General features: G+C 38.8%; 1 protein-coding gene across 3 annotated transcripts in view; it reads right to left on the reverse strand.

Moving 5' to 3' along the window:
- Window positions 1-23,003, reverse strand: part of Rngtt (RNA guanylyltransferase and 5'-phosphatase) — a 188,522-nt gene that overhangs the window by 44,633 nt on the left and 120,886 nt on the right. For all 3 annotated transcript variants that reach the window (XM_041667676.1, XM_041667677.1, XM_041667678.1), the window contains exon 14: window positions 16,149-16,215. In XM_041667676.1, the coding sequence (XP_041523610.1) occupies window positions 16,149-16,215 (67 nt within the window). The remainder of the gene's footprint in view (window positions 1-16,148; window positions 16,216-23,003) is intronic.

The raw sequence follows: 23,003 nt of genomic DNA on the forward strand, positions 1-23,003 counted from the left end.
TCAGTTTTTTATTAGCTAGCTCTTACATATCGATCTAACCCATTTCTAATATCCCTGTAACACCACGAGGGAAGATCTTAACCTGCGTCTGTGTCGGGAGTGAGAATCATGGCGACTCTTTGACTCTGCTTCTTTCTCCCAGCATTCTGTTCTGTTTACTTTGCCTACCTAATTTTATGTCCTATTAAAGGGCCAAGGCAGTTTCTTTATTTAACCAATGACCTTTCTCCATCAGGAAACAACTTAGATGCCCCTCAACTGAAGAATAGAAAAATAAAGTGTGGCACATTTACACATTAGAGTACTACTCAGCAAGAAAAAAAGAGAGAGAGACATCTTGAATTTTGCATGCAAATGGATGGAATTAGAAAACACTATCCTGAGTGAGATAACCCAGACCCCCAAAAATGAATATGGTATGTACTCATTCATATAACAAAGGACATTGAGACTATAGTTCATGATCCTAGAGAAGCTAAGTAATAAGGTGAACCCAAAGAAAAACATATAGAGACCCACCTGGAAATTGGAAACGGACAAGATCACCTGACAAAACTGGGAGCATGGGGGCAGGAGGTAGAAGGAAGGGGATAAGGGGAAGGAGGGGATAAGGGGAGGGTTGAAGAGAACTTAAGGAAATGGGATAGACGAGATGGAGGAAGGACAGAGATGAGAACAAGGGAAGAGATATCTTTCATTGAGGGAGCCATTATGGGGTTAGCAAGAAACCTGGCTCTAGAAAAATTCCCAGGAATCCACAAAGATGATGCCAGCTAAGACCCTAAGCAGTAGAGGAGAGGGTGCCCAAACTGGCCTTGCCCTATAGTCAGACTGGTGATTATCTTAAATATCACCATAGAACCTTCATCCAGCAACTGATGGAAACAGAGGCAGAAACCCACATCAGAGCACTGGACTGAGCTCCCAAGGTCCAGTTGAAGAGTAGAAAGAATGAGAATATGAGCAAAGAGGTCAAGACCTTGAAGGGTTCACCCACTCAAACAGTTTACCTGAGCTAATGGGAGCTTACCAACTCCAGCTGGACTGGGAAGGAAGAAGCATAGGACCAAACTAGTCCCTCTGAATGTGGTTGACAGTTGCATAGCTTGGGCAGACTGAGGGGCCACTGGCAGTGGCACTGGAGTTTATCTCTACTGCTTGTAATGGCTTTTGGGGATCCTATTCTCTTTGGATGTATATCTTGCTCAGCCTAGATGTAGTAGGGAAGGCCTTGGGCCTTCCACAAAGCAATGTGCCTTACCCTCTCTTAGAATTAGAGGGGGTAGGATGGGAGAGTGTGTGGAAGGAATGGGAGTAGAGGAGGAAGTGGAAATTTGGATTGGTAATTTTTTTAAAAAAATCTAAGAAATTAAAAATAATAATAGTTTTATCCTTTGGCTAGCATGGTTATTTCCCGAATCAAGCTGATTTCTACAGACTCCAGTCTGGGCTACACAGTGTGATCAAGATCCGAGGGTCCAACTCAGTAGCAGCGCACTACAAAGTCTGGTCTCCATCCCAGCACCATGCACTCACAGACATACACAAAAAGTAGAGTAAGCCAAATAATTTCCAACATATTTTTTTCTGTAAAGAATCCAGTTTGAGAGACTGACAGATAATGGAATTTTTAATTAGGAAAAATCCTAACTTTCCTAATACAAAAACAACTTGAGTACTATATTTAAAATGTTCTCAATGCAATACACTCATAAAATCTACATTTCAAATAAAGCTGCTAATAATAATTTACTGCCACAATCTTAGATTAGAAATTAAAATTAATTTATGTTGCCACAGAGATAAGTATAACTCAAGTTATAATAAGAGATTAGAAAATATAGCCAAGCATGGTAGCACTGCCTTTAATCCCAGCACTCAAAGGGTAGAGGCAAGCAGATGAGTTTGAGACCAGACTGGTATACATAGTGAATTCCATAAATTCTTTTGGGGACAGGTCTGTGTTGTTTTTGAGACAGTTTCCCTATGCAGTCTCAATCTCCCAGGTGAGGAAATTACAGAAGTCTATACAAGGTCAATGCATTCAAATCAGTCATGATAAGTTCTTTAATGATAAAAAAAAACAATAGCAACAGTGTTACTTTCTAAGGACTCTTTAATAATAACGTTAACAAATACTCATTTACCTTTTATATATGACCTGCAACTGAGCTAAATGCTGAGGATACAGACTTAAACAAGATAACTTACTGATATAAAGATGAGATTACTGAGATTGGAAGGGAGGTACTGGAAAGAAGGCTCAACAGTTAGGAACATAGGATCTGAATTCAGTTTCTAAGACCCACATAACTCTAGCTCCAAGGGATCTAATTCCCTCTCTGGCTTGTGAGAGCCCTGAAACCCACACATTGGGAGTGACCGGGCAGAGTGACATGTGCCTTCATCAGTGGGAAGAAAGATTAAGAGCTCAAGATCATCCTCAGCAGCACAGTGATCTGGGACTGCCCTGGGCGACACAAGAGGGAAAAACCAAGACTAAACTCTGTGGCTAAGGCCTGAACTTCACTCTATTTTGAGAACAATCCTATCCAAAGCGCTTATGCAGGGAAAGATCAGCATGGTGTACTTTCTAGAACTTTGTTCAACAATTATCATATGAATTGTTCATGGCAATGTGTAATTCCATGTATATGTGCTAGCACATTTACACCCAGTCTCTTCCTCAATTACTCTACTTTATTACTTTAAAACAGGGTCTCTCTCTTTCCCTGAACCTGGAGCTCAATGATTGCCCCAGAGATTCCTTTGTCTTCAGTCTGGAATTATAGGGACTAGTACACCCACTTTTGCTTTTAAATAAAAGTTTTGAAAAACTGAACTCAGGTTCTCACATTTGCAAGGCAAACCCTGACTTACTGTCCCAACTCCTCAGACCATGATGTAAAAATTCTAATATCTACAAAGTAACAAACAGCTCCCTTACTGCAGGGATCTGAAGAATAATTTAATAGCTATTCTGTGGAAGAAGAAAGCCTGAGACCTTCAATGATGTTGTTGTTTGCTCTTTTTCTTACTAATCTTACTTTCAACATCTAGACAACCCCTTTAATCTTTATTACTCTAAGTCCAAAACACTGAAAATGCTTCCTCATTATTAGTAGCACTATGGAAAATTTAGTCATTATTCAAAGAATGTCATATAAATCTAAATCTGATTCAAATTGCTTTCTCTCAAATTCTCACCCACCTCAACTTCTAATTTTTTAATTAAGGGGAGATTTGATCTTTATTTCTTTCTCTATCCTCAAAATACATGAAATCACTTGGAAGACAGAGGAGGTGTAGAAGGCTCCCTTCTGTTCTTAAGAGTTATGAATTTTGAAACAGAAAATGGTTTTATTTGGTTTTATAAAACAATCAGTTCCCATTTATATCTTCCTACACTGTCTTCTGCACCCTACCCAGTAACAAAACATGTTCTTTTATCTTTCCCTTCCTCTCTAAGGCCAGTCTAAGGGCTAGCTTCAACTCAGGGCAAGCAACTTCCTTATTATGACAATGTGGCATTTTTCTACTGGAAGCATATGGCAGCATTAGCTGGAGGAGTCTTATCCTGAAGCAGTATTTGCCAAACTGTGAGTCAGTCTCAAAAGAGAAATTTCTGGGGGCTGAGTCCAGCATTTAAAAATCAAACCAACAGACAACAAGTCGGCCCAGGAGCTAAAACGGCAGTTGCCACCAAGCCTGAGGACCTGAGTTCTATCCCCAGAAACCACACTGTAGAAGGAAAGAGTCAACCCCTCAAAACTATCCTCTGAGCTCCCCATACACCTCCATCACAATAAGCAAATGGAAATTTTAAAATAAAAATCCAAATCAAAAGACAGGAAATAATAGTGTGACATAACATCTACTTTAAAGCTCAGTTTGTAGAATATGTACAAAACCTGACAGATTTCTCTCTGGGACAGGATCTCACCAAAAACATATCTTTTATATTCTGAAAGTATGGAAAGCATTTTTGAAATTTAAAATGTGAATATGTGGACATTAGTTTATTTAAATAATAAGCGGTGATCTAATACATCAAGTAAGCGCCCATGCCAGACCTGAGACAGGTTTTCATTGTTTTGATCTTAAACTTGTAGCAATCCTCCTGCTTCAGTCTCCCTAGGGGGAGATTATGGGCATGAGACACTATAACGTCTCCAAGTATCTTTTAAACAATCACTAGCTGGCAAGCATATCAAATTATTTCCATAAGTTTAGTTTTAACAACAGAAGGGTTCAAAATTTGTAATTTAACTTTTAAATTTAATTTAGACTAAAATTAAAATTGAATTATTAACCATATCAAAGGTGTTTTTAAGTAACAACCTCAATACAAAATACTTTAAAGGAAAAATATACTAACTTTTAAAAAGATTTATTATATACTTTTGTGTGCCTCCCATCACTGCCACCACTCCCCACCACTGCCACATGCCATATGTGTTCCAGGATCCCCTGGAACTAGGTAGTTATCAGCTACCCAATGTATGTGCCAGAGCCATATCCAGGTTCTCAGGAAGACTGCAAGTGTTCTTAACCTTTGAGCCCTCTCTCCAGCCACAGATGGCTTTTAAGCTATTAGAAAATGATCAATGTTTTATTTAACTCATTATATTTCAGATGCAAGCATGTTTAAAATAAAAAATCATTAATAAATGTTTCTTCTGAAACATATTTTTAGGTATTCAATATTATTTTGGTTACTAGGAAAATACACTTTAGGATTTTTAATTTTAGAAGTTTTTTTTGTTTTGTTTTGGTTTTGGTTTTTCAAGACATGGTTTCTCTGTAGCTTTGGAGCCTGTACTGGAACTAGCTCTTGCAGACCAGGCTGGCCTCGAACTCACAGAGATCCGCCTGCCTCTGTCTCCCGAGTGCTAGGATTAAAGGCGTGTGCCACTGCTGCCTAGAGAGTTCTTTTTGTTTTTAACAGGGCCTTATGGACCTCACATTGATAATAAGTACACATAGCTATACATAATTAAAAGTAAAAATAAATATATAAAAAATGAAGGTGGAGGGAGCTGGAGAGATGTATCAGCGTTTAAGAGCATTGGTTGTTCTTCCAGATATTTTGAGTTCAATTCCCAGCAACCACATGTTGGCTCACAACCACCTGTAATGGGATTTGGCGCCCTCTTCTGGGGTGGAGGCATATATGCAGACAGAACATTGTATATACATAATAAGTAAATAAGTCTTTTTAAAAAATGAAGGTGGAAAAGTATTAAGAAAGACACTTGGTATAGATTGATTTATTTTAAAAGGCAGTTATCAATATGGTCTTAAAAATAATGCACTCTCCATTTTAAAAGATTTTATCTGGTATCTATGACATAGAACACATCATCATCACATTTAGTGCAATGGGAGAAAAAATAGGCATAACAAAATGCTGGTATTTTCAGAAGTAAGCACAGACAAGGTAAGAAATTAACCTTAAATATAAAGCATAATCTCAATCATTCAAACCATTTTTATTGTTTCCAATGAACTTATACATATTCTAATTAGACAGATGCAATTAGTCATAACCAAGGAAATATAAAGCACTTCAACAATTGTAAGGTTGAGAAATCTTTCCACAGTGAATGAGAGAAAACCAAAGGAAAAAGATAACCTAAATTAATGGATTTTTCATTTCAGCCAAGCTGATTAATCAGGTATATAGAGTTGACAAAGGAGGATCTTCTGTGACACAGCCTGTTAAGAAAGACCTAGATAAGAAAATATTATTTATGTTAATGAATCAGTGGCTGATAAAGGAACTTACTTACCCTCATACATATATTGTAATAATGCTTTTGTGATAACTCAAACACAAACATGTCTCTCCCTCTCTGTTTCCTATTGATTTTCCAAAGCAGAGTGGGAGTGGTACAGGGAATGGGAGAAAAGCAGAGGGGAGAGGAGGAGAACAGAGGAAGAGAAAGAAACTAGGCTGTCAGAAATGTTCCTGTCTGAAGATAGTAAGCTTTCTGGCTCTGCTGTTAAATTTCATGAATGGGACAGTGAGGCAAAGATATAAAGACACTTTTGCCAAACCACTAGTGCTATAGAAACACTGAAAAATGAAGGGAGAATACAGGAATGCTTACCGCTTCTTAAATAATCAGGAAACATAAGAAGGTACTCAGTTTATAACAATAATGACAGACTTTGTAATGTTTTAAGATAAATAAATTACTATAGGTTTTAAAGGTGTGCTGATACCATGGCAACTATAATGAAATTTCCGTATAATAATGTTGATATTGCAGAGAGTACCAAAAACAAAGAAGGAAGCCCCTGCCCCTCCCAAAGTTGAAGAGTAAAGGTTTTAAAAGCCAAAAAGGCAGTGCTGAAAGGTAGCCACAACCACAAAAAGATCTGCATGTCACCCACTTTACGGCAGCCCAAATACTCTTGACAGAGCGCACCCAGGAGAAACACCTTGACCACTATGCCATCATCCAGTGCCCCCGACCACTGATTCAGCCATGAAGAAGACAGAAGACGACACACTTGTGCTCACTGTGGATGTCACAGCCAGCAAGCTCCAGATCAAACAGGCTGTGAAAAAAACTCTATGACAATGATGTGGCCAAAGTCACCTGATACGGCCTAAATGAGAGAAGATGTTCGGCTGGCTCCTGATTACGAAGCTCTGGTTGCTATCAACAAAATTGAGACAATCTAAACTGAGCCCAGCTGACTAATTCTAAATATATACCTTCTCAACATTAAAAGCTGTTGATGTTGAGATTGGTCACCCTGTGTGTTAAAAGTCTGTTCAGGCTAAGTGAAAAATCTTTATTTTTTTTTTCAAAGCAAAAAACTACATCATGTATGCAGCTAAAAAGGAATTTAAATGTACAACTCTCAAATAAGCAGCAGAAAAATAGCTCCTGAGGCAAAAAATAAACCACACACACACACATGCACGCACACACACACCACACACACACAAATCCTACCACCAAACTGTGCACACTGTGAGAGCAAAAATAATGTTTTAAGTTTTAGCTGTTTTGCTTCAGATATATATAAAACAAAATGTCTCTAATCTCTGAGGCCCACTTACCCAAAGGCAGATAAACTCCTGGGATGCTGAGGGCTGCTGTTTATGTAAGATAACAAGCCACGCACTTTCACTTCTGTAAACCAGTTTGGTTGCCCCAAATGCGGAGAATGTGCTTGATCGTATATATATGCAAGAGGAACACAGGCAGAAAGTTCATCAGGATGTATGCTTTCCCACAAAGGACTGAAGGTGGGAAGTATCAGCCTTGTAGGTTTTGTCCTAATAAACAATGGACTAAGGTAATTCACAGCCACTCTCTGACAATCCCTGGTATGGACCCAGCCAGTGTCCATAGTTCTGGCCAGTATTTAATAAACCTTCCTTCAAATTTGGCTCAAAATTGTGGTCCTATTCTTGCCTTGTTGGATTCACATTTTCTAGTGAGCTCAGACCATCCACTCAAATTCTAAAGCAGGACCTTTACTGCAGACTCCAGAACTGAATGAAGGTGTCCTCAGGAGGCTCACACCTTGAGAGGTTTCAAGTTTCCTAGACATGCATTTGACTTAATGAACTCTCAGAGTGAACTGCCATACTGAGAAAAGCAGCAAGCATCTATAAAGACATCCCCTGGTAAATCATAGTCTGGTTCTGTTCTGTGGGATCTCAATCCAGGACGTGGAGAGATTTGACAGGACCTAAATACTCTCCTCTGCGGCAAAAAGAAGCAAGATGTCAACCTACTTGCCTGGCTGTTTGGAAAGTTTTGTGTGTGTGTGTGTGTGTGTGTGTGTGTGTGTGTGTCTGTCTGTCTGTCTGTCTGTCTTTCTGTCTGTTTTCTAGTGTCTAAGTTTTGTTGCACACATGGGAGACAAGGAAAGATAGGGTCAGGCTCAGTTGAAAGTATGAATGATGGTGGCCACCTCATGTTTTGCTTCTGACTAGTTTCCTTTGAGCGTGTGAGCTTTCTGTATGGTATTTATTTGTTTTGTTTTTGCTATCTCTGTCACCACCAGCTGCCAGCAACTACTGCTAAAGCAGCTTGCCGTGTCTGTTTTGATGGCCAGCCTCAGAACTGGTCTCTGAGCTTTCTGATTACCAGATTTAGTTTAGCAGGGATTCAAATCACCACAATAGCATATCAAAAATTTATGCATAATGTGGTGGTTTAAAAGAAAACGGCCTCCATAAGTTGTTAGGGAGCAGAAAGTGTGGCCTTGTTGGAGTAGGTATGGAGGAAGTAAGTCACTGGGAGCTAGCTTTGAGATTTCAGATGGTCAAGCCAGACCAGGCCCAGTGTGGCATTCTCTTCCTGTTGCCTGCCAATCCAGATGTAGAACCAGAAGCTACCTCTCTAGCACCGTGGTTGCCTGCCTGCCACCATGCTTCCTGCATGACAATAATGGACTAAATCGCTGAACCTGTAAGTCAGTCACAATAAAATGTTTCCTTTATAAGAGTTGCTGTGCTCATGGTGTTCATTCACAACAATCGAAACCATCACTAAACACAGGTAATCTTAAAGGAACCATGACAGGATGCCATAAAGGGTTATAAGCAACATGTTGCTTACCACCGTCTTAGCTGCCTTCCTCCATCAGGATGGAGGTAGGCACTGGCTGGCAGTCATCTTTGCTAAGGTTGAGGAGGGTGCGTGTGATGTGACTATACTGCCATGTTGATTAAAGCTGATCACATGATATAAACCAAGGACACAAGAACAGGTCTCCAAGATATTTTGGGTTAGGATGGATTTTTGATTCCTGCCCTAAAAGCAAAGTCAGGAAAAGATGGTTTCTTAAATATAAAATTTAAAAGCAATTCTTGTTTAATGAAGTATTAAAACTACACCTCTATGCATTCATATACAAGAACGACCCTCACGTTGGCAGTCAAACTTTGTGATATAAGTGACATCCAGGTGGTATCGGTTTTAAAGGCATGAAGGGGTCATGGAGAACAACTGAGACTTGGCACTGCCTAGCATGGCTTGAGTTCCTACAGAGAGCCTAGGAAAAATAGTCTAGACAGAAGCCATTGAGGAAAGTATTTAAAAATTGGGAAGATGCTAAAAGATAGCTCTTCATAGTTGTTGGCTTTTGGTGGCAAGGGGTAGGAAAGGACTCATTTATTTTTAAGGGGCTGGTCACTGGGAGTTTGACCATGCTCCGATGAGTATATGGGCAACACAAATTGTACATCGTGTAATTTTTTTTGGTGGGGGAGGTCTGTCTGTCTGTCTATCTGTCTGTCTATCTATCTATCTATCTACATATCTACATATCTATCTATCTATTTTTGGCGAGTGTGATTAGAATGTATGAAATGGATGGGTTTCATACTTACTGTGTAAAATTGCCAAATAATAAAAATATTATTCTGGAAAAAGAAAGAGGAGGAGGGGAGAAAGGGAGAGGCAGAGGGATAGGGAGAGAAAGAAAATAAAAGGCTAAAAAGTTGGGGTCATAGCTATGAGCACCAAACACCAAAAACCAGAAACTGGGATATTCCTAGCTTATGATGCAGCAAGACGATGACAGAAGCAGCCTGCAAAGAGCCCACAGAACGTCTCTCCTTACCTGAGATCTACTCAGGCAAACAGAGACCGATTTAAGGATGTATGTCTAGCCTCTCTGTCTTTGTGAACTTTGTTAAACATTAGCTATTTTGATAAACTGAGTCATACAAGAAAGTGATATTCTATCAAGAGCCAGAAAGTAAAGTAATCAGTCTCCCTATGGACTGTATCTATGATTTAAAGTTTTATTTTTATACTAAAAGAACTTCAATTCAGAATTTCTTATTTTTTAAGGTTCAAACTTAACAGACATAAAATTGTAAAATCCTAATCTTATAAAAGGTACTAACTCGTTAAAAACTGTTAAAGATGTAAAGGGTCAAATCTATTAACGTGTTCAGAACTATATCTGTAGTCATGCAAAGCCAAATGTAACTACAGAAATAAGCTTTATTTAGTCTCTTGTGTTTTGAGGTTAAGCATAAAGTAAGTAACTAAGTCATGCATACTTAATAGATGATCATCAAACTCTTCCGAGATCTGCTGAACATTTAAAATGTCTAATAAAAAAATTTCCCATTATAGAAAGAAAAGTCATGTCCTAGAAGAAACCCTAAGGTCTTCCAAGAAAACAATACAGCACTGACTACTCCACCTGGAAAAACTGCCCAGTGCATTGCCTGCCACCAGGGCTCTGCCCAAGCTGTGGACACTGTTGGGTTGACTGCTCTATTCTGCCTAAGTACCTTGCTACAGAAAAATCTCTCACGCTTGAATGGATGCTTGGATCAACCCAAAGGTTGATGCTGCTCTGTGTGGCGGTTGAAGATCAAATGTTGTCCTGTATGACAGTCGAAGACTGACCCCGCCTCTAATGAAGTTATCGAGATGACGGGAGCCTAGGGCAAGCATCTAGTGTGGTAAGGCTGACTGACTGCAGTTTTGTCAGTTTAACAGCAGGCAAACAGCTTCTTCCCCAAGGCTGCAGCCACTTTGTTAGTTTATTGCATATAGAAAAATCAGATCTTACCTTTTCCTAGAGATACTAGGTCTCCTGTTGAAAAAAGCAGACAGGTTTGTCTTGCTAACAGGCTTCATATTAAAGGATAGCAGGTTTCAGATGTAACTTTTTACTGTTCCTTTATTTAAAAGAACTTGCTTTGGAATGAATGCTCTCAGCAATATCTACCTGTGTCTCTAGTAAATGATTAGATGGAAAGAAAAAAAGGTTTTAAGTTTATATAAGTTCTGAGGGTATGAGAAACTGCTCTAAGGTACATTCAAGGATAAGGAGATGTGAACGTTTAAGGAATTTCTGGGTGTCTAAGAAAGTGTTCCACAGTATGTAAATGCAAGTAGTAAAGATATAAAAAAGTGATTTAAGTAATAAAAAATGTTTCCGATTTCTTTCGTCCTCACTATGCTACTGATATACAAAGATTACAAAACTTTAGAGTTTTAACACTAATTAATGGAGTTCTGATAAGCTTGTAAAAGTACCAACTACTATTATTAGTCACAAGCTCTAGATTTCAAATTTACTTTGGTTGTCTTCTAGGTATAGAATTAAAGGTACTTCTCTAGGGCTAAAAAAAAATATGAGAGAGAGAGAGAGAGAGAGAGAGAGAGAGAGAGAGAGAGAGCGAGCCAGCCCACTAGACAGAAAAAAAAAAAGAATGTCCATACTTTTTAGCCCAAAACACAGTTTGTGCTATTCAAAGGTGTGAATCTATGCTAGGTGTTTTACAGACACCTGTTAACTGCTTTTTCTACAATGTGGATTTTAGTGCAGATTACAAACAGCAGTATTGCTAATATATCCAAAATGTTTCTTTTTTTTTTTTTTGTAAACATAAAATTCATGTGAGCTTCAGTGAGTTGAGGGAGTCATAAGACTCAGATCCAACTCTCACAGGTCAAATGGAACCAGTTCCCTACCTGCCTATTCCTGAGCGTGTGATCTCTCCCTCCCTCCCTCCCTCCCTCCCTCCCTCCCTCCCTCCCTCTCCTGGTTTTGAGACTCCTCTCACTCTCCAACTAACAGGACTATGGTCCTGAAAGTTCCAAGTGTAGGATTTTCCTTTAAGTTCCTGAACTTTAACTTCTGCCCTTGGTCTCTATTTGTCTCAGTAGATTTCTACTTAGCTGATAGACACCGTCCCGGAAACAAGTGCTGACTACAAACCACTTCAAATGCCTGTGATCCCAGGATCTGCTGAAAGCTGATATGAAACAGTCGAGCTGATGTGATTGTTCCCTGTTCTCTTCAGCTGGACCAGTAAATGAGATGCTTCTGATGAATGCCCCATTGCCTGAATCCCCTCCCAGACTTTGACTGGCATTTCAGCCTTCCTAGGCCCTGACAACAACATCCTGATTTCGGTTGAAAGTAGTTACAGAAGAAAATACACCACCCTTTATCCTCAACAGGCTGGAATGTTAGGTCAAAAGAAAACTCTTTGGCATATGAAACAAAGTGGCTACCAACAGCACCTATTTGCACACCAGGAAAGGTACCTGTTAAAACCAAACAGATCCAGATCTATCAACAGATAGGTATATTAGCTTAAGTAGTTCTACAAGTCCATAGACTTGCTCTATGTTGAACAAGGAGGTTATCGTGTGACTTTAAGACTGTGGTTTCTATACAAAATTACTCAGGAACCATTAAGAAGTAATTTGGCTGTACTCAAATTTAAACAGACACACACACACACAGAGAGAGAGAGAGAGAGAGAGAGAGAGAGAGAGAGAGAGAGACGGAGAGAGAGAAGAAAAAAGGGGGACCCGAGATAAAATAAATGTCTAGTTCCCGTTTTCATAGTAACTCTGATGTCAGTCTCTGGCCCTTCTGTTTCTGTTAATTACTACTGGTAGTTGCATCATTAATTCTTTAAATAGATACATAAATTCCCAGCTGGGTGCCATTAAAGTGATGCTTATTAGATCCCAATACAAACAAATTATCTACCAAAATCAAGAATTTGACGCAGGATACAGTTTACAGATGGAATGTGAGGGTTAACATTATGTTTTAGGTTTTAATTGCTATGCTTATAAAACAAAAACACCTCTAACCTGTAAGCCCAAAGAAAGATAACATGCCACGTGTTTTCACTTCTGTGACTAAGTCTGGCTGCTCCAGCTGCACAGGATGTGTATGATCACAGGTAGGCATGAAGTACATAAGCAGTACATTAGGATGTATACTTGTCCCCACTGGATAGAGGCAGCAAGAATGCAGCCTTGTGGGTTTTGTCTTAATAAGCAAAGGACTAATGTAATTCATAGCCATTCTCTGGGAATCCTGGGTGTGGACCTGGCCAGTGTCCATTGTTCTGACCAGTATTTAATAATGCTTGCTTCAAACTTGGCTTAAAAATTCTGGTCTTATTCTCACCCAGTGGAATAAGAAAACATTTACAAAAAGTTACAATAGTGAAGAAAAGGGAAAAATGAAATCTTCCTTTCTGTTTACTGTCTTGTTCATTTTTACCCTCTGGTGTGTATGTGATGCAAATGTGAGAGGGAAGATGCATACACATACAGGCTCTTGTATGTGCCACAGCACCCACGTGAGCATCAAAGGACAAATCTGAGTATGTGTTCTCACCTTCCTCACAGGTCCTTTTGTCAACTGCACTGTACACCCTATGTCCCATCTTGTCATAACAGCACTGGGGTTCCTAACACAAGCTACTACACCCAGCATTATGTGGGATTACACATAACAGCACTGGGGTTCCTAACACAAGCTACTACACCCAGCATTATGTGGGATTACACATAACAGCACTGGGGTTCCTAACACAAACTACTACACCCAGCATTATGTGGGATTACACATAACAGCACTGGGGTTCCTAACACAAGCTACTACACCGAGCATTATGTGGGATTACACATAACAGCACTGGGGTTCCTAACACAAGCTACTACACCCAGCATTATGTGGGATTACACATAACAGCACTGGGGTTCCTAACACAAGCTACTACACCCAGCATTATGTGGGATTACACATAACAGCACTGGGGTTCCTAACACAAGCTACTACACCCAGCATTATGTGGGATTACGCATAACAGCAATGGAGTTCCTAACACAAGCTACTACACCCAGCATTATGTGGCTGCCGAGATTCAAACTCATGCCCCTTGTGCTCAAGTGCTTTACCTACTGAGTTATCTCCCAGCCCTATTTTTTCATTCCTTACAACAATGCAGGTTAGAATTAATTAATAAACTCTTCCAAAATTACTTTATTATTTGTGTGTGTAGGTACTCACAGAAGCTAAAAGAGGGAAGGAAATGGAGCCCCCTGAGCTGGAGTTATAGGCAGTTACAAGTCTGAGTGCTAGGAACCAAACTAAACTCCTCTGCAAAAACACTGGGCACTTTTAATTGTTAAGCTATCTCTCAAGCCCCAATTAATCAATTCTTACCTAATATTTCTATGGACAAGTCTGACAAAAGACAATGTTTTCCCTTTAGGATTTAGGAAGATAGCAAGGATGTCTGATCTAACAGTTACTATTCAGCTTGGCATTATACACTGCAGTCAGCGCAATAAACTACAGAGAAATGCATCAGGTCAGACAAGAAGAGGACAGCCTTTTCCAGTGGAGCACATAAGTAAGTAAAGAAATCCTATAAAGTCTACAAAAAATACTACCAGAACCAATAATTCAGTGTAATAATACTACAGAATCCTAAGTCAATATATTTATAATCATCTTTTTACACACTAGCATTGAACATTTAAAAATCAAAATAAAAGTACTTTTATACTTGCACCAAAACATGAAATATGTAAATACTTATATATTATAAAACTATGCAAGACTACCAATAAGAAAATATAAAAGTTGGATTAAATACAGACATGCAGTGTTGGTGAACTGAATGATCCTGTATTATTAAGAACCTACCTACCTCCCTTCCTCGCCTGGAACCAAACCCAGTACTATACACATGGCAGGCTAACATCAAGCCATACCTCCAGCACAATGCTGTTTAAAATTTCAATTTTATTCAAATCTATCTATAGATTCAACATAATCTCAAACAGAATCCAAATAAGCACTTTTATATAAACTGATACAATAGTTCTTTAAAATTGTATGAAAGTGAAAGGAAACAAGATTAACCAAAACTACACAGGAAAAAAAGAATAAAACTGGAGGGTTTATATAATTTGATCTTAGGATTTACTATAAAACTACAATAATCCATATAAGTGGTACTGGTAGGTCAACGGAACAGACATATGTATCTACCTGTGAGAAATAAGGATACTGTGCTATCCAAGAGAAAAGAAAGCACGCCTTGCTATTGAGAAACTATATGCAAATGCTAACCGCAGTGCCTAGCACACAGCAGTCACTGGTTCAATTCCCAACACCACCTCCCAAAGAAAAGAATAGTAGCAATAGCAAGTGCAACAATGTAGAGCAATCTTAAAATAGTCATGTCTGATTCTGCTCACATAAATACTAAAGTACATAAATTTCTCGATAATAGCAAGTTAGTCTAGTGGTTGCTAGGAGACAAGATGACAAAAAGGGCAGGAAGAAAAAAAATCAAGCCATCTAAATAATTTTTTTCAAATGACAGATATATTTCATTATCTTTTTTATATATTTCTTTATTTATTATGTATGCAATATTCTGTCTGTGTGTATGCCTGAAGGCCAGAAGAGGGCACCAGACCTCATTACAGATGGTTGTGAGCCACCATGTGGTTGCTGGGAATTGAACTCAGGACCTTTAGAAGAGCAGTCAGTGCTCTTAACCGCTGAGCCATCTCTCCAGCCCCAATATTTCATTATCTTAATAGTTTTAACCAGAGCAAGTATCAAACTGGATGTCTAATATACAGTATACTGCTGTAAACTACACCCCAACTAAAGAGAACAAGTGTCCTGAGAAGGTTGTCGAAAGTCAATTCTAGTATGAGCAGAGTTTTCTTTCTTTTTTTTTTTTAATTTTAGTTATTTTGTTGAGAAAAACAAAAAACAAAAAAAAACAAATTTCCTCCTCCTCCCAGCCTCCCATTTCCCTCCCCCTCCTCCCACCCTTCTCCCCCTCTCCCCACTCCTCTCCCCCTCCCTCTCCAGCCCAAAGAGCAGTCAGATTTCCCTGCCCTGTGGTAAGTCCTAGGTCCTCCCCTCTCCGTCCATTTCTAGGAAGGTGAACATCCAAACTGGCTAGGCTCCCACAAAGCCAGCACATTACGTAGGTTCAAAACCATTGTCCTTGGGTTCTCATCAGCCCTCATTGTTGGCCATGCTCAGAGAGTCCAGTTTTATCCCATGCTTTTTCAGTCACAGTCCAGCTGGCCTTGGTGAGCTCCCAATAGATCAGCTCCACTGTCTCAGTGGGTGGGTGCTCACCTCGTGGTCCCGACTTCTTTGCTCATGTTCTCCCTCCTTTCAATAACGGGTCTGGTATTGCTTTACAATTTTTTTTTCAGCAGACATTAGCAAAATCCATAAACTTATTCCTTCATAGTCACCAATGTCTTTGAGGAAACTGATGGTTTTACTAAGTTTTGGGTGGACTCCAGGTAAGTAAACACCAAAAAAAGTACACAGAAAATGAATAAGCATACCTTGATTTGTGCAAAGGGTCTTTCATAACCTCCAACATAGAGAAGGCCAACATTCTGTGGAAGCAACCTACAAGGTAGGAAAAAATAAAATAAACACCTTATGTATAAAGTACTGTGCCTTTATAGAAAGGATGTATAATAATAAAGAGTGGGAAGAATGGAGAAATATTCAAACAGTAAAGTGCTTGCTGTACAACCAACCATCAGGACCTGTGTTTGATTCCCCATAATCCATGTGAAAAAACCAGGTGTGGTGGCAACAGCCTGTAATCCAGGCAGTGGGGAGGTGGAGACTGGCTCACTGACCAACCACCAGTCTAGCCTAACTGTCAAATTTTAGGCTAATAAAGAGATTGCCTCAAAAACAAAAATAAACACAAAATAAAACACAAGGTAGATAGCATCTGTAAAACAATACCCAAGGTAGATCTCTAGCTACACAGAGAGAGATTTCTCTAACAGATACTATGAAAAATGAATATGCAATCATTGTCTTTAGTACAATGAGACAGTAAAAAAGGAATCCTATTTTAAAATGGGTAAAATGCTAAGAATGGGGCTGCAATGTAGCTCAAGCAGGAAGGGTATTAGCACAACATACATGAAGCCTGGGTTCAAATCCCAGCACAGCATAAAACTGGGTGTACTGTCACAGGCCAGCAATGCCAGCATTCATGGGATCAAAGCAGGAGAATCAAAAATATAAGGTCAGCCTCAGATACACAGAGAGTTCAAGGATAGCTTGGGCTACGTGCTTCTACATCTCAAAAAACTTAAGTTAAATAATAGAACACAATTAACAATAATTCTAGTAAGATTACTAGTGTCTCTGGAAATGAGGTGACAATATTATAATCAAAATTTTATAAAGATTTAATTGAAGAACTAGTGACTGCATATCCACACCTTGTATTACAGATGATAATAACCTTAATTCTGTGCTAAAATTTTTACCAAAAACTTGCCATAAATACCCCTACTAAAAAAGTAGCTTTAACCATGCATGATAAAATATCTGTCACTGGAAAGAAGTGGGGTGAGGGCACTGACTATGGAGAGCTACAGAGTGGTGCTGGGAATTAACCTTAGAGCCTCATATAAAAAGGCAAGTGTTCTATATAGAACTATATTCCCAGTCCACATCAAAACATTATAAATGAAGAAATACTGCCTTTAGAACTTTGGAATGATTAAAGAGAAATCAGTAGTAGAGCAAGCTATGGGAAGGACATAAATACTGACCATAGTGTGGGCAATCACGGAGTTGGGCTGGCCTAACTGCCTTGAGAGGCATGTGTTTATAGGTTCTCAGGGTAGAGCCCATGGCTGGGGGTGGGGAGGACAGGCACAGTGGCCTTCCAGTTCCAGAGAGAGAGACCAATGCACTCTCTCAGGCGAAGCATTCAGGCTACTTTGTGTTTCTCTGTATGTTCCCTCAGAAGTGAAAAAAGCATGGAAGTTTGATGGGACACATGGTCTTAGACTTTAATCATGTGTACCTTGTATAGCTTGTAAACATCATTCTATCCTGGCAACTACAACTGTATTGATCCGGGCAATTGGCGCTATATTCTGTTGCTGATAATGTATAAAAAGTCTGATTGCTCTCAATAAAATAGTCACAGCCTCATTCTTGCTGTGGCCCCTCCAACCAGCCTGGTTTATTCCTCACAGCCATATTAGGTAACCATGCCTGGTAAGCAAGCATGGGCACTTATACCATAGTATATTTCACTCTTTTATCATAATTTTACTTCCTAAAAAGCATGTAAATAAATGGACATATAACTTTAGCCTTAGCATTAATATATGGAGGAAAAGTCTGTATTCAACACCCTAAATCTCTATGTACAGACGTATCTAAGAGTCTATATGAGGTTAACAGCTTTTAAAGACAGGTAACAGAACTGAATTGAGCTGTAGGATAACTATGCATTCTATCCTATCAATCTGAGAAGACTCAAAGATTACGTATAATGTATATGCGCACATACACACACACACACACACACACACACACACACACACACACACTAAACAAGTGCCAATTCAAAGCAAGCCAATGGAACCTTCTCAAGGTGCCATATTGAATACTTAAGTGAATTGTAACAATCTCCTTTTTGTGCTGTTTGTTTTTGGTTTTTGAGGCAGAACTATAGAGATCTCACTTCATAGTCCTGGGATATACTGGAACTTTCTAACTACACCAGGCTACCTTCTACTACCAAGTGGTGGGTTACTGATATATTACCATAAGACCTGGGATAACCATCTCTTTGCAATTCAACTCATAGCTTTAAAAAAAACCTAAGTTTTAGAATCCACATTTACTAATAACTTTTCTGAAATCAGAACATTTTTGATATTAGTGGAATCTTTAGTTGTCACTGGAGACAGATGTGAGAGTGTATGGTTCTTCCTCACTGGTACAGACTACCTAGCGAGATTAAGAAAGCAAACATATTAAGTAAAAATAGGGCAGTTTCAGTCTCCTCAGAAAAGTCTGCTCCAAACACTCTATAGGAACAAAACACTAACAGAACATTTAGAGTAGATATATACAATCCTGAATTAAACTAATTAGGCAAATCCCTTTTTACATTTAGAATGTGAATGATAATATGTCAATAATATAGTATAAGAGAGATTACTAAGGGCATTTGTTTAGTGAATTCAAATACAAAGCATAGAGGATGTCCCCAAATCTCAACAACGAAATGAGAAAAATCTTAGCCATGCTTTGACAACTAAGAAATTCCACCAAGAACTGAACATAGCGGACAATGAGGACTGCTGAGAAGTCAAGAACAATGGCACTGGGTTTTGATCCTACTGCACATACTGGCTTTGTGGGAGCCTAGGCTGTTTGGATGCTCACCTTATTAGACCTGGAAGGAGGTGGGAGGTCCTTGGACTTCCGACAGGGCAGGGAACCCTGACTGCTCTTTGGGCTGATGGGGGGGGGGAGTTGATTGGGGGAAGGGGAGGGAAATGGGAGGCGGTGGCGGGGAGGAGGCAGAAATCTTTATTTAATAGATTAGATAGATGATAGATAGATAGATAGATAGATAGATAGATAGATAGATAGATAAAAAAAGAAAACTTTGAACCATTTGCTCGGAGTAGCTATATATAGTAGTGGTAATTAACAAATGTTCATGGAAAACTTGATAAACCTCTTTTAAAAGTAAGAATGATTACTGTCCATACAAACAAGAGCTGGCTGACATGTGAAAGCCAGCATGCCTCTAATTACTATGCACGTGCATCTCAGGCAGTCTGCCAATCTAGTACTTAGTGTACACCTCCCTTCCTTTAATTTGCTATCTAAAAACCACATTTCCTCAGCATTTTCTTAAATGTTATCAGTTAGGCTTTGTTTTTAACTTTTAAAAACATCTAATATTCTTTACCATATATCTTACTATCTTCACTTGATCAGGGCTTTGTTGTGGTTGTTTGTTTAAGACAAAGCCTCACTTATAGCTTTGGCTGGCTTGAAACTCAGATTGCCTGCTTCTGCCTCCTGAGTACTGAGATTAAGATGTGCCAAAGATACCATAACTGGCTTCAGTTGAGTAGTCTTAAATATATATTATAATTTAAAAGCCTTATAAGAGTAAGATAATACTTTGCTGTAGTGATATTTCACTTGTATTTTAATAAGCAAAACCTGCCTGAAGAGAGTAAAATAGCCACACTGATCAACCTTACAGACCAGGCAGTGGTGACACACACCTTTAATCCCAGTAGCCACACTAGTTTGCCATAGAACTTTAATCCCAGCACTAGAGAGAATATAAAACAGGAGGAACCAGCTCTCACACACCGTCTCATTCTGAGATTCCTGGAGGCAGGATCACCATTTCAGACTGAGGTAGAGGGAATAGTCTTCAGGTCAAACTCCCATTTCTGTCTGGGGGTTCTTATTAATCATGCTATACTTTGTAAGTATGTTTCCATTTTTAAAGTGTAATATTTCTTTAAATGATTTTTCTTTTTAAATGATTGTTTATGCAAAATTCTATACATAATTATTGCCAAGTAAGCATCACTTACCATGACAGGGTGTTTGTACTTCAATACAGCAATCACATTTTAATCTCCACAGTAAGACACTAATTTAACACTAACAGACATAAACAGGTATTCTCTGAGACAGAAATTCTAGCCCATTCAAGTTCATGAAGCTGTTCTGCCCTTAAGCTAGGTGAACATCACCATGATCTTTATGAACTACTAATGGCCTCTCAAGTACTGGAATTAGTGTTTTAGTATTTATGACTAGGAAGCACTAAATGTTTGGTAGTGTGGCTACCATGTAAGACTCTTGAAAAACAACAACAGAGTAGTAGTGTTGGAGGAGGGGATTCCTACTATAGCCTTTGAAGAACTAAAAGTAGTAAAACTAGTGTCCCATTTGTTTTTAATTTCCCAGGCACAAATAGTAACCGCTGTCTATACTGGAAAAGTCCCAACATTGTTCCCACAAACACCTCTCAATAAATGGAAAGCAAACACTGTTGGGTAAGAGAATGAACACTAAATGAACTTCATTCACTGTATGATGATATATGACAAATACTGATTCACAACCGTGTACTGAAAGACACAGAAGCATCTCTTCAAAAAGCAATCAAGCCTACAATTACCTCAAATTAAAAGTTTTAAAGAAAGATGGGTATGGTGGCACACATCTGTAATCTCAGCATTTCAGAGGCTGAGGTGGAAAGATGGGGGAGGGAGTTTGCTAGAATGAAATCTCAAGAGGAAAAGAAAAAGAACCTAATAATTTAAAATTAATTGTAGGTGCTGGAGAGATGGATAAGCAGTTAAGAACACTGTTAGCTCTTCCAGAAGGCTTAGGTTCAGTTCCCAGCACTCATATGGCATCTTGCCATCTTCTGTAACTCCAGTTTCAGGAGATCTGATGCTCTTCTCTGTAAGCATCAGGCATGCATATATATTAGAAATTCATATACACAGGCAAAACATCCACACACATATACTACATACAATTAGATGTGATTTCAAGCTCCAATAAAATACTTTGAAACAATCTACAGTATTCTTTATCTGTTTGTGCATGATGTGTTCACTTGTGTGAACATGCTCACGTATGTGCGCAGGTATCTATGTAGAGGTCAGAGGACAGATACGGGATCCTCACACTTTGTCTAAGACAGGATCTGTGTGTGTCTAGCCAGCTGAGTCTTGGCTTAAAGGGATTTTCCTGTCTCTGCCCTGAGACCACAGACACACACTATCTCATCCAGGTTTATCTGGATTCTGGAAATTCCAGCTCAGATGCTCACACAGAGTACCATGAATACTGTTTACAAAATATTCCTACTCCTAAGCCTCACAGCATTTAGGAGGAGAGGCTGGAGGGACAGGGGATGCAAACAGAGAAATAACAGAATAATGGGAGAAAGAAAAGACATTTCTGTGAGGCTCAGAATCAAGGTAATAGCTCCTATACAAAAACAAAAGAAACAAGCAAAAAAAAAAAAAAAACAAAAAAACAAAAAAAAAAACCCAAAAACCAGAATTACCCAAAACAGAGATACAAATATTACAATACCAGACTTCAATGGAAATGTAGTCTTCAACTACATTTTAACAAAAGCTGGTTTTGCTGTTTTGTTTGTATATTTGCTCAAGTCAGGTTTTCACAGTCTATCCTAGAACTCCAGCAATCCTCCTCTCTCAGTCTATCCTAGAACTCCAGCAATACTCCTTTCTCAGTCTATCCTAGAACTCCAGCAATCCTCCTCTCTCAGTCTTCTGAGTGAGTGCCACCATGCCCAGTTCATGTTGTTCCTTTAAAAATATTTGTTTATTTGTTTGTATGTGTGCACGCACATGCATGTGTGCGCATTGATGTACACACACATGTGACTGTACATGCGTGGAGGTAGAACAACCTTCTTTTATCATGTAGGCCCCAAGAATTGAGTCAGAGTATCAAGACTGGCAGTTATGTGCCCTTACCTGCTGAGCTCTCAGTCCCACATGTTGTTCTTAAGTTAGTAAATTTGTTTTTAGTTATTCTGAAAACATTTTGTATGGGGGTTTGTCCATTTGCAATATAAAATTCTTAAGTTGGAGCTGGAGAGATAGTTCAACAGTTAATAGCACTTACGGATCTTTTAAAAGACCTGAGTTTGGTTCCATAACCTACATCAGGCAGCTCATTTGTAACTCCAGCTCCAAGGGATCCAATGCCTCTAGCCTCCAAAAGCACTTGCATGCATGTCCACATATGCATATAATATGATAAAAAATGATGAAAAAATTCTTAATGAATTTAAGTTGACTTTGATGATTCTAAGGGGACAGCTGATTTGTTCTTTTCTGTGCAAATGTAAATCAGAGTAGTTTGAAAAGCTGAGTTCAATAATTAAGTCACTGAAAACATACAGTTCCCTACATAACTATTTAATAATGCTAAGAATTATTTTATGCCTTACCATACATACAGAGAAAGGAACAAATGGCTTACTAGGGGATTAAACTTCAATCTGAAATCTCAGTAATCACCATATTTATGCATTCTCCTCTACTTGACACTAACTTCTTGATACTAATAATCCCAACAGAATGAAAACAAACACATTATTTTACTGTTGTGAAAAAAGAAATACATTATAGTATTACTTTAACTGAAGTGAACTGCCTCACACTTTGTGAACTGTTGCTAGTTGGCTAAAGAAAATACTGGATATAAATACAGTAACACATAAAGAAGACCCTTATGGAAACAATTCTCAAAGCAGACAGAATTATTTAAGCACATGGCACATAAGACAAATGTTAAAAGGTTCATTTTCTGGATTGAGAAAGTCTGAATCT

The sequence above is a fragment of the Microtus oregoni genome, unplaced genomic scaffold (genome assembly GCF_018167655.1).
Source record: "Microtus oregoni isolate MIOR12 unplaced genomic scaffold, Mior012 000017F_ref0000208, whole genome shotgun sequence".
Lineage (NCBI taxonomy): Eukaryota > Metazoa > Chordata > Mammalia > Rodentia > Cricetidae > Microtus > Microtus oregoni.